The 12,515-nt window shown below is 37.9% G+C and overlaps 1 protein-coding gene across 1 annotated transcript; it reads right to left on the bottom strand.

Annotated features, from left to right (window-relative positions):
- Window positions 1-2,038: 2,038 nt before the first annotated feature.
- LOC135470231 (acid sphingomyelinase-like phosphodiesterase 3b) lies at window positions 2,039-12,150 on the bottom strand. Its single transcript, XM_064749048.1, has 6 exons — window positions 12,021-12,150; window positions 9,942-10,158; window positions 9,325-9,587; window positions 8,410-8,573; window positions 6,541-6,721; window positions 2,039-5,823 (listed from the first exon to the last, which is right to left on the bottom strand). The coding sequence occupies exons 1-6, from the start codon at window positions 12,109-12,111 to the stop codon at window positions 5,189-5,191; spliced, it is 1,551 nt and encodes a 516-aa protein (XP_064605118.1). The 5' UTR covers window positions 12,112-12,150; the 3' UTR covers window positions 2,039-5,188.
- Window positions 12,151-12,515: the final 365 nt, after the last annotated feature.

Here is a 12,515-nt window from a genome sequence, read left to right as displayed (position 1 = left end):
CAGAAGACATGTAAAATGTGCTTTAAAATGTCTGTTATTTTCTATTTACATTGTCCTAGATACATGAATTTTCAGAAACTAGATTGAAAACCCAAGGCAACGGAGTGTTGATTAACCGACAAACCGAATTTGCTGTTGAATGAATCACGCTCTGTGTCACAGTGTTTAGTGTCCGGGATAGCCAGTATAGGTGAAAGTGAGCTGACCATACTGATACTTTCTCCATGTTTGGGTTGACTATAGGCAATCAGGTAAACATGTAGTTATCAATCCATTGGTCAATTACATTTGGTTGATTAGCCAATAGCTGCCTTGGTAACAACAGTGTACCCGCACGGATCTGAATGCAGAAAATTTAGGCTGGTTCTCAGATGTGAATGAGACCAGTCACAATTGACATTGTGTTTTGTGGGGTCAAACTGAAATAAATGCAAGAATGAATTTCAACGTTGTGATAGTAATTATGATTTTAGACTTGGAGTGTCACTAGAATCAAATGTGACTTATTTTTACGAGCTGAGGAATTGTCATAGTGTTTAAGTATTCTTTGTGACATCCAGAAACAAACTTAGCAGACGCAGTTGATTGCATATATATTTATCTTATTTTTCTTGTTTTTTTTTTTAATAGTTTACCTGTCAGGAGAATTTGGATTAAGGTCAACGTAAATTTTGAAACCATAATTGCTAGTTTGTTGATAACATGCTCGTCATTTTATATGCAGTGTAAATTTTCAATTTGTATTGCTCACTTACATGTGCTACAGGTTTGACATAAAGCTGTAAATGTTTATTCTTTTATATTGAAAAGTCTGTTTATATACTTTTATGTCTTGTCTTGAAAATAAAAGATTTATAAACAGCACATTTGTTTAAAGGTGCTTACAACGACAACCAGTTCCTGGAGCACAGCAATTGCAAAAGTTTTGTTTTGCCGGTGATGTTTCTAGGTTGAAGACAACAAAAGTTTCCAGATTTTTTGAGAATAAGTGATGAAGCATAAACCCTGGTGTCAATCATATATTAAGAGTTACTTGTTATTGTTAATTTACTCTATGCTATTTATATAGCAGTTGTTATCCACATGTACATATACTTGAAGTATATGCTACATGAACAAAATATGTAAAGGACTCAATTATTTATTCACCAAAAGAGAAAAGTTTTATGGAAAATAAAATATGCCTTTGGCGGAAGAAAATATTGTTGTGTTATCTTTACATTTTTACGATCTCAAGCAAGTCACCTACAATTTCATAGAATTTGTCACCAACTTATCAGCCTGCTGTGCTATCATGTTTACCCTATATCATTAAACTTTACCCGACTTCTCGCCTTTCTGTTCTACAACTCTTGTGGCGAGGTGATTAGTTGGCAAAAAATTCCATGTAAATTATATGTATATATGGGATTTACAGTACACAGAAATGTAAGTCAAAATTTCAACAAGACTTCATCATGAGTGCAGGAAAGTTCTGACCATCTATTTTGGACAAATTATGGACATTTTGTCCTCTTCTGAATATTCCTGGAACAAATGAAAATTGAGTACATGGCATCGCAGACAAAAGTTAAATATGGTCGAGTTTTGGGCCATTTCCTCCATTTTCAACAAAATCACTGCTGTTTCAGTTTCGTTGTTGGCTTTGTATGTATGACATACATGTGTGTACATACGTACAGTGTAGCTATTTTTTTCGACTTTTTTTTTTGTCTGCTGGTTTTTTGTTGGAGTCTGATCAAGGGTGTGCTTTGGTCACTTCCAACTATAAAGCTGGCCGTCATTAAAATATTCTTTCAACGAGTTAAAAAAATAAATTTTTTTATCGGGCAATATTAAAGCAGAGTAACATTGGGATATGCTGTTTCAGGACAACTAAATACGTCCTAGCCCATACACAGCCTTGTCATGAACATGTGTTAATGAAGTGGAGATGATGTGGGAGAAACTTTATCTCTCAAAACAGCTGACAAGAACAAGCCTTTTCAGTGAATTTTAATCTCAGGCTAGACAGATATACATAACTTATACTTGGATGAAGCTGCTTTTCGGATGATGTGTTGAAGAGTTGCTGGACGGATACCTAAGCATGATGGGTGAACGGACAAACGCCCAGCAACAAATTAATACCCCTCGCTTTACGTGAAAGGCATGTCATAATAAGTACTGTAGCTCTTGGCATCTTCCAAATCTAAAACTTTAGTCCAGGAATGCTTTATATGTGGTTTATATTCACGGGCCCTCATGGGTGTGACTGTTAGCAGGTATTTCCAACAATACATTACAGAATAATGTGGACTTTATTTTATAAATTTCTTATGATTTCAACCAGGCACATATAGCATCTATATATAGCTCCAGTCTTGATGCTGGTAATACAAACGTGTTTGACACAGATTTTATACCATTTACATTGCCCGATTATAAATTTCCACACAATTACATGTACACATAGTTTCACAACTCAAAAGATATCTAAAACGATGTATCCACAGCACCCTGTACATTAATGATAACACAGTTTAACACGATCATAGTACGATATATCTACATGTAGATTTAAAAATGACAAAATTTTACCTTTAATCAATGGTTACATTTCAAACAATGATGTTGCACAAAACAAGGAGTTGATACATGTAAGACACTGAGATGGATTAGAGGTACACATTACACCCATCCATATATTAATACACTTGTATATTTTTTTGACTGGTGTTTTACGTCATACTCAAGAATATTTCACCTATACGACGGCGGGAGGAAACCAGGCACAGCAGGTTGCTGGCAGACCTGTACGGTCAGAGATATATTAATACAGCTTCATTCTTTAATATACCTGGAGCTTAATATATCTATTTCATTATTTATTTGATATTACATCCACATTTCATCCATACACCCACGTCTCATCCATACACCCACGTCTCATCCATATTACATCCATACAGCCAGGTCTCATCCATACACCCACGTCTCATCCATACACCCACGTCTCATCCATATTACATCCATACAGCCAGGTCTCATCCATACAGCCAGGTCTCAACCATATTTCATCCATACAGCCAGGTCTCACCCATATTTCATCCATACAGCCAGGTCTCATCCATATTTCATCCATACACCGATGTCTCATCCATATCTCATCTGTTCATTTGTATCGAATTCATACGTCATCCACATACATTCATATTTCATCCATACACTGAAGACAGCACTTCATCTAGTGTATTCCCATGTATATACCATACATAAACTGGCATCAAAATGTCCAGTTATTGCAAAACAAGTGCTTTCTAAAATGCACCAAGGTCACCTTTTGGATACAAAAAGGTTAACTTCTGATAGATACAATTTTCAAATTCCAGTACATGTAATTTGGTTTTGAAGTTAAACCACAACAGAATTTTTGTTCTGCTCAACATACATGTATGCTTTAAGAAATGTGCAGAGGTGTACTTATCAGTTATTCACAAAATTTATTATAAACTACAAAATAAACCATAAAAAAGGGTGGATTTCCATTCATAAAATTAATTATGTAACATGTTCAGGACTGAGTACACAACTATTACAATGTCATAACTACTCTTTAGTACATATTAAATTTTGTACAAATAAAATACATGTTCTAGAGACCAACCCAGCACTCTAGACACCATCAGTTTCACCATGTGGTTTATATACATTGTAGAAAGAGCTGAGTTTACAACTCCATGGCCGACTACACTAGCGTACATTGTATGTCAATATTCAATGAGGTTTAGTACCAATCCAGGTGCTACACAGATGTCAGCAAGTCCGCTGGCTTGTCTGCAGTCACCTCGTACATGCAGGCTACCTTTCAATGCAGGCACATTTGCCTTATTAGCATGGACAAAAATGCATAACGTTTGGTTTTATTTGCATTTCACGTGTTATTGTTTTGTCTGCATATCTCAAGTTGCTTGTGCACGTGTGATGAGATATTTTGTAGCTGACAACAATGGTGATTTGGATGAACACTGGAGTTGACAAAAGACACTAAAAGTACTTTCATTTCATAACAAAATGATATTGCAGCATTTGCAGAACTACAGCTGCAGTGTACAAATATATGTTTGTATGCAACCTGGAGCCTCCCCTACACTTTTTACTGAGTATTTATACAGCATGTCTTTGATTTATTTATTTATTTGATTGGTGTTTTATGCCGTACTCAAGAATGTTTCACTTACACGACGGCGGCCATCATAATGGTGGGTGGAAACCGGCCACAGCCCGGGGGAAACCCACGACCGCATTGGTGAGAGACTCATGGGTCATTACGCTGCACTAGCGTGCTAACCAACTGAACCACAGAGGCCCCGCATGCCTTTGAAGGCAATACATGTATTAATTAGTTTATTTTCTGAATTCTAGGATTTAATCAAATTGAAAAGTGAGTGAACTACATGTAAATTAGTTTGTAATTTATCTGCCTTAACTACAATGAAATAAAAACGTAAGTGATTAAAACCACCCGCATTTATGGGTAAAATTTCATGTTATCTCATGTTAAGTTTAACTGCCAGATTAAACCCACAGTTTGCTGCTGACCAGCTATTCTAAAACAGCACTAAATCATGTGACATAAACATAATTCAGTGCTCTTTGATTGGTCAGCTCGGTCATCTTGGTGGCAAAATTTATTGGAGTGGACACACTATACGAACAGGGTGGAATTGCGGGTGTATTTTTTCACCTGAAAAAGGTGTATAAATTTATGAAATACACCTATACAAGCGAAAAAATTGGACTAGTGTATCCCTGCCTTAAAGGAATAAAAGGGTACAAAGGGTGACATTAACTATGATATTTTGAACTGTACATCATATAACCATAGAATCACTTGCCTGTATACATAACATGATTAAAGCTGTGTTTTAAATGTACATAGATAAAATCTTTCGAAAACCTTTGTCAATTAATTTTGTGAAAAACACAAGAAAAAGGATCAAGGATAGAAACAGGTGCCTGACAGACATTTGTGAAAACACCCCTTTGGCAAAACATGTTATATAATACTCAACCAAGTTTATTTACCTATACTTGGACAATATATGGGTCCTACCACTTTCTCCAAAGGGGTGTATTAAAACATGGTAAGGCCCCTATTTCCAAGCTTGACCTTGTTTACACATTTGGACCATACGTATCAAGAACGTTAGTTGATCGATGGTGTGAAGCTCGGAAGTCTCGAGTATCGCATGGGTGACATGTGATTCCTTCTGCCTATGCACAAGATAGCAACAACAACAAACAACAATAGCACTAGGCCGGTTAGGCCTCCAATGACGTAGAACATGTAACGGGGTGCGGGACGCTTTCCATGGTGACGATGATCTGTAGTAGAGGTTACAGTGACACTAGTTGTCGGGTGGGTAGGCGAGGGTCCTACGTTACCAATACACTGATTGTAGTCTTCTAAGTGTAGCTTAGATATGGCGCATAGCTGGGCAATTTGACAAGTCTTGTTGCAGGCTGGAGAGGGATCAACGCTAACACGATTATACCACAGATACTTTAGGAAGTTCTCACCATGCTGCCAGAAGCTACTGGCTAACTCAGCTAAGGACATGGGGCTCACATCAGGTATGCCAAACTCTTTTGTCATTTGATACTCAAGCTTCCAGTGAGCCATGTTGTCAGCATTGGCTTCAGACAAGTTCAGGAAATACTGGAAAACATCGAGGACATGGCCAGTGTCCCTGTCATAGTGGTACCGTCTGATTGAAGGGTTGTTTGTTTTCTTCCAGGGTGTAACTGCGGGGGACAGGAACATCTGACTGATTGGCTTCTCTGCCAAAGTAAAAAAGTAAACAGAAATTACTTTTCTAGGATGGTGAACAGGCTAAAAAGAATGAAGAAACTGAGCAAATCAAGACCAACAAAGTATCTCTATGTATACATATACTTGACAAACTTCCTCACACAAAAGCAGCTGAACCAGTGAGAGCCAGATCTGAACACACTACTTCACTAGTAAAAGGCGAACTAAAGGTAATAGTTTGAGCCAAGGCAATTTAGACAAAATGAAGCATACACTTCTCACTATTCTTAGAACAATGAAAGAGTATGCAGAGACACTGATGCATACCTAAGAGTCTCAAAAGGAACAAAATCCCCTCACCCCATTAAACCTTCATTATCCAATGAAGTGGGACACACATTTCTTATAGCATCTCCATGTTCCATGTACTTTGAACAAAGACACAGATTGAAGAGAGGATTCAGTCCCTACGAAGTACATACATGACAGGGGACCCTCTGGAGCATTCACAAAGAGAAGAATAAAAGGAAATTACACCTGATTCCTCATTTCCTGTCCAAATATTTTGGAAATGAACAACTTAACAATTTTCATCATCATCATTTCACGATGAAGACGTAAAACATCAAACACTGACACAAAACATGGAATCAATTTGTTACACTGTCGTGACTGTTACAACAAAGGAATTTTGGACAGTAACTTTACACAAATGTGTTTATCCATATACATGATAGAAACCCAACCTTGATCCCCGAAAAGAACACGGAAGCTGTCTGTGTGCTCGTGTCCATAGAACTGGCCCTGGATGATGTCGCTGTACCGCTCAATGATATTCAGATAACGTTTGTTGAAGTTCGGATAGAAGAAATACTTCCCAGAGGTCAATTCAAATGCGCCTGGTGCAATATGGGCGATGATGTACACCTGGAAGAAAATCAATTTACATCAAATAACCTTGCTTGATCATCTTACTTTATTTGATCATGTTACCTTACTTGATCAAGTTACCTTACTTGATCATGTTATCATAACTGAAGAAAACCAATTCACATCAAACAACCTTATTTGATCACGTTACCTTACTTGATCATGTTACCTACTTGATCACGTTGCCTTACTTGATCATGTTACCTACTTGATCATGTCACCTTACTTGATCATGTTATCATAACTGAAGAAAATCAATTCACATCAAATAACCTTAACTGATCATGTTACCTTACCTGTTATAGAGAGCTGAAAAATTTACTCAAAATGAGTGACTGACTGATTGATTTATGTTTGACGCCATGCTCAAGAATTTTTCATACGTATAACAAGAGTCAGATTTACGGTTGGGGGAAACCAGAGTGCCACTGGAGGAAACCAGAGTGCCACTGGAGGAAACCAAAGTGCCACTGGAGTAAAGCACTGCCCTTGGACCGGGAACCCCACAAATCCCTCCACATAAAACTGAAGCCGAAAGAGTGACAGCCTAATTCGAACACATGACACCATTGGTCAAGGACCTGGACAGTCACCGTGAGCAGGCGTTTTAACCATCTGAGCCAGCGAATACATACATAATGTCTCATGGCATTTTAACATAAACTTGTTGCTGCCTGATGACATTTATTTCTGACGCTTAAAGTTGCAGCATGCACAAAGGAATTGTAACGTGATTGTAAAGTTTTAAAGTTACAATGTGTAAATGAACAACACACCAGTCAATAACTTTTCTTTTCCAAAGAGTTCTATGAATCACTTAGCAGCTAACAACACGTGAAAAAAATGCTTACAACATCTTTTTGAGACAATTACATTGCACTTGTTTGCAAACCGAATTGAAAGGTGCTAACTAAAGATCTTCTTAAGGCAAGTGTCCTTGATGTTATATTTGGGGAAATTGTAAATATTTACAAGTCACAACTATCTCAGCTTATACTCTCTTTGTGCATGAGGTTGTTGATTGTAAGCTAATGTTATGATCAAGATTTTAGAGATTTATCATCAACTCAGGCTTATGATTCCTTTATGCAAGTGGCTCCAGGTGAGGATTGACTGTGACAAGAACAACCTTTAAGCTGAATGAACTTTGCCATGTCGCAAGGTCACAGATAAGGCAATATAAATGCTAGACATACTTTTGTTCCCACTATGTAAGATGAAGTCAAACCATATTTCCTCAAAGAAGGAACTGTCAACTAAGAGCTGAAAGTGGCTGTCGAAATTGCATTACAAGTTTCAAATTGATCAGAGTCCGTCAAATCACACCTATCATACCTATTGTCAAATTTTAGTCTTTTCAGCACCATGTAGGTCATCGTTAGGCTTGCACACTGGTGCATGCCATTGAGCAAGTCAAGTGGTGGTGGTGACATGACGTCTAAAGTGAGACAGGCTACACCCAGTTAACTGTAACAAGGAAGGGCCTTCCTCCTTGCAGGATCATGGGTTTTGGCATTTTTTTGTGGGTACGGACAATAAACCACATGACGTTACTTCATCTGGAATCATCACCTCATTTCACCATTATCTTTTGGAAAAATCTGAATGCTTACTGTTGTGATGTTTAATTTTTTTCGGAGTTCCCTTTCTTCTACTGTTCAGTACACTTTAACTCATAAACATACCTTCTCCTGTTTGCCCTTAGCTAAGGCAAGCTGATTATCTAACCATGCCAGCTGAAAGCCTGGATCTGGTACATCCTTGGTCAACAGGTTAAATTGGTAGTACAGATTGGTGTTGAGACAGATCATCCTCAGGTTAGGGCCATACAGCGTGCTGTAATATCCACCTGAAATAATACATGGAAACATACTATAAAATGCAGAGTATGGTTTTAAAGGCAAGGAAGAAAGATATGCCAAAATAATCAGAAAATTTTTTTTTCATCTTTGAGGCATATTTAATATTTCTTAATAACCCCTCTCCATTATACATATTTTCTGTAAATTTTTGGAAAAATTTAAAAATGACATCATTGGTGAAGATGCTGGGGAAAGCAGGGCCAGCTTAGCATCCTGAATTCTGGCTCTCACCAAAACAAAGTTGTTCTGATGGCTAGCACTGTTGACGTCACACAGCAGGCTACTCAATTTCCTCAAAGACAGCTGGGGTCTTACAAAAATTGTAGGTTAAAGACATGTTCACAGACCAAGAAGAAAGCTATGAAGCTTTTCTGTACATTTATATGTAAAGAGGCCACCTCGTATACTCCATATTAAGAAATAAAAAACAAGTGTTTCAAGTATCTTTTAATAACACAACCATTTGACAAATGGTACAGATTAACAGCAAACCTGTAATCTGAGGTGAATATGTACACAAACTGATCTGCGATTGTAAGGCTAGCTAGCTGCGAATACCTTGAACCAACCTCATTAACCATCTCAATGAGAAAAACTGGATCCGGGCTTTAAGTCATAAAACAAGTGCTGCATTTACAATCACAACTTAACAGTTAAGCTTCATGAATTCTTTAACAAGAGATGTAATACATTAAAATCAATGTGAAGAAATCAGAGACATAGATAATTTTACACTACCAGCTGGGAAGACCTTCTGTGCATTGGGGTCGATCATTTTACCCCACCCAGACAGCTGGAGAATATCTGTGTAGTAACTTCCACCATCAGTTATCCATGAGGCAAAGGGCATCTGATCCTGAGGGTAAGGGTCATGGTTACCCAAGACTGGGAAAAACGATACGTTGGGGAATGTAGCCAAAAGGAGATCGGTGATATTCCCAATGGTGACAAAGTTTTTCTGCAGGTCATACTCAGAGGTATTGATATGAGGGATGCTGTCACTGTAAATACAACAGATTACAATAGTCTGTAAATGTGCATGGGATATTTAGCACACTATTAGCAGTAAACTACATATTTCGTGACAATAGTAAGCCCAACGACTTTAAAAATGTGCATAAATTGCACTGAAAGTTGTTCTTTCAATGAAAACTGGCCCATTCAACCAATGCAGTTTTGTCTGTATCATCACATTAAAAATGTGCATAAATTACATTAAGATCTGTTATGGCCGAAAAGACTGAGGAATTAGGGTAGTAAAAGTAAATAATGAAATGACGTTCTAGATGATCGCAACATTTTTCTGATATGACAGTTCGTGTAACCCAGTGGACACATAACAGCACAGTTCATACCCAGTCCATAAAATGAAATCTGGATTTGGCTGCAGTTTTTTCATCCCTTCCACTGCTGCTTCAACAAGCTTCCAGGGAGCATCACATAAGTAGTTTCCATATGTGCCCAGGGCAAACTGTGCTCCAGTCTGCCCGTTAGAGTGACACATGTCCTCAGGGTTGCCACCCACACTATAATTGGAATCATAATGAAAATCTGTCACCTGCCAGAATGTACCTGTTGAGAAAACATATTATAACCCGGTAAGCATTAATCCATTACAAAATACAATCATGACAACAGGTAAAAACAGTTATCTATGCCTACTATGCTATCTGTAAGCAGTGAAGGACCTGCAGGATTTAAGGAAATTTTGAACAGTCACCCATGTTTGCCTTCTTGAATAAATTGTTGTTGTTGAATATAAAAATTGCCCGCTGTGCATTACACACAATAACTCCACATTGTGGTGAATAGCAGACTCAGCACCATGCTCATGTACGCAAAGGTTTCAGATAACAAACATGGTTGCTTGTTTGAAGTTTAGCTGAATAGTTCAATTAAATTAAACATTGAGACCTATTTTCAACAATTTCTACCTCAATGTTTAATCACTGAGCTGAAAAAACTGCAAAAGGGCTCTGCGAAATGAAGTGGTCATTTAAATCCACTCTACAATGGCTACACGTGCATTTCTCATGTGGACTGGGGGGAAAAGGATCTTTTCAATTGCTCATACAAGTTTAAATCCATTTCAGACTAGTTGTATGGAGAAAATCTGATCAACTGTTGAATTTTCTCTCTTCAAATCATAATATGCATGTATGACTCATAGGGTGCATCCAAAATCCAGACTGTATGTGAGGCCACATGCAGAAAACGTGGATAATCAGACAGCTGGGCAGTGGAAAGCTGCAAGCCCTGATTGAAATCTTTATAGCTGATCCTCTTGACTGACTGGAAAAGTTGTTCCTTCTATTCTGCCTCCTCCATAACTACTGAAACCATTGTTGAATTTGACAAGTTGCGTGGTCCTGTCTTGTAAGGTTGATTTCCATATTTTGTTAGCTCGTGGTTGCGAGATTGTTTAGCACACCCGACGCGCCATCAGCACAAAGTTATTCTGATGAGAGGGAAGGAAATATTCAATGGATTTTAACAACATTTCAACTCGGGGAATTACTTTATACTTGCAGGAGTGGAAAAGAAAGTCTTATTCTCTTCAATCCACACCAGAAATCGACCTGTGCTGCTATTTCAGAATGGATTTAAAGGACAACTTTGCTCCACCTTATTCAGTTCAAATATTAAATGTTGAGGCAGGCGAATATCTGAAATTCCTGAAAATATAGCCCTCAACCTTTGATTTAATTGAACTAGATGTTGTATTTTTAGCATAAAACATGTACGGTAATTCATTAATCTAGAAACTAGACCCCTAGGTCCTAATCCCGATAAACTGGCTCTTGGTTGAGGAATATTTGTGTACACCATGTTCATGGCTGTTCAACCTACATGAATACGACGCATTCAAATATCCCTCAACCAACAGTCAGTGAACTCAGACTAATTAGGGCCCATAAACAAGATTTCCTCTCATTGCAGCGCATATACTTTGGACTTTTGGACTGAAGTCAGCAAATCTAACTGACAAATCTATGCCACAAGAGGGGAGTTTCGATCTGAAACTCTTTTGTTGTCAAATGTAAGAACAGTTCATGTGGCTCGTGGAAAATATTAGGTAACCTTTGTTGACATTAATTTACTGATCACCTATCTCACCCTGTTCCAGAGGCAGAAATCACCCCTCTTTACTTTAGAATCTTCTCAAGTTTACAAACATTCCTATTCTCAAATTTTCTCCATCTTTCCTCTATTCTAAATTACTTTCTATGAACACGTTATTGTAAATGTCGTAAAAAAATAGTTGCCTAACATTTCTGACAGATCACATGATAGAGCTGGGTTTTTTTTTACCTTAACTAATAAATTACTTCCAACTCGAAACTGCCGTATAAGATAGGCCTACGATCGCTTGGTCTAATAGCTGTTGTTATTGTTGTAATTTACAACCTTGACAGACTTTGTTCGTTTCTTACCAATATTTTCACCACAGGCCGACGGCGAAAAAACGCCCCCGACAACAATACAAAAGCGGATAATTTGGAACCAAATATTTTGTTTTGTCATCTTTGGTTCATGACTTACAATCCTCCAAGACTTTACAACTGTCAAACCTTGGAAAATGAAACGACGTCACGTGATCATTCAGTTCATTTTTAACTCCTTACGCACAAGAGCTACATGTACATACATGATCCGTGGTTCTTGTTTGTAACGCATATAAGCACAGCATGTACATCAACGTGCTAAAGTTTAGAGGATATTCATATCTCCCGTGGCAAACGTACGTGTTATGCGGATTGGCAAATGGTTCTGGTAGTTTAACAAGAATTTTATGACAGAATACTGACCACTAAACTGCATTCAAAGAAACATCTCTAACTGAAATATCGTGGTATAAGGCTGACCGTGGAGGATTCTGCCCCCAACCTGTCCATGGGCTGACGTGCATGCCTTGAATGGCAGGGTAA

This window comes from Liolophura sinensis, chromosome 7, assembly GCF_032854445.1.
Source record: "Liolophura sinensis isolate JHLJ2023 chromosome 7, CUHK_Ljap_v2, whole genome shotgun sequence".
In the NCBI taxonomy this organism is placed as follows: domain Eukaryota; kingdom Metazoa; phylum Mollusca; class Polyplacophora; order Chitonida; family Chitonidae; genus Liolophura; species Liolophura sinensis.
This window is presented reverse-complemented; position numbering and strand designations above follow the sequence as displayed.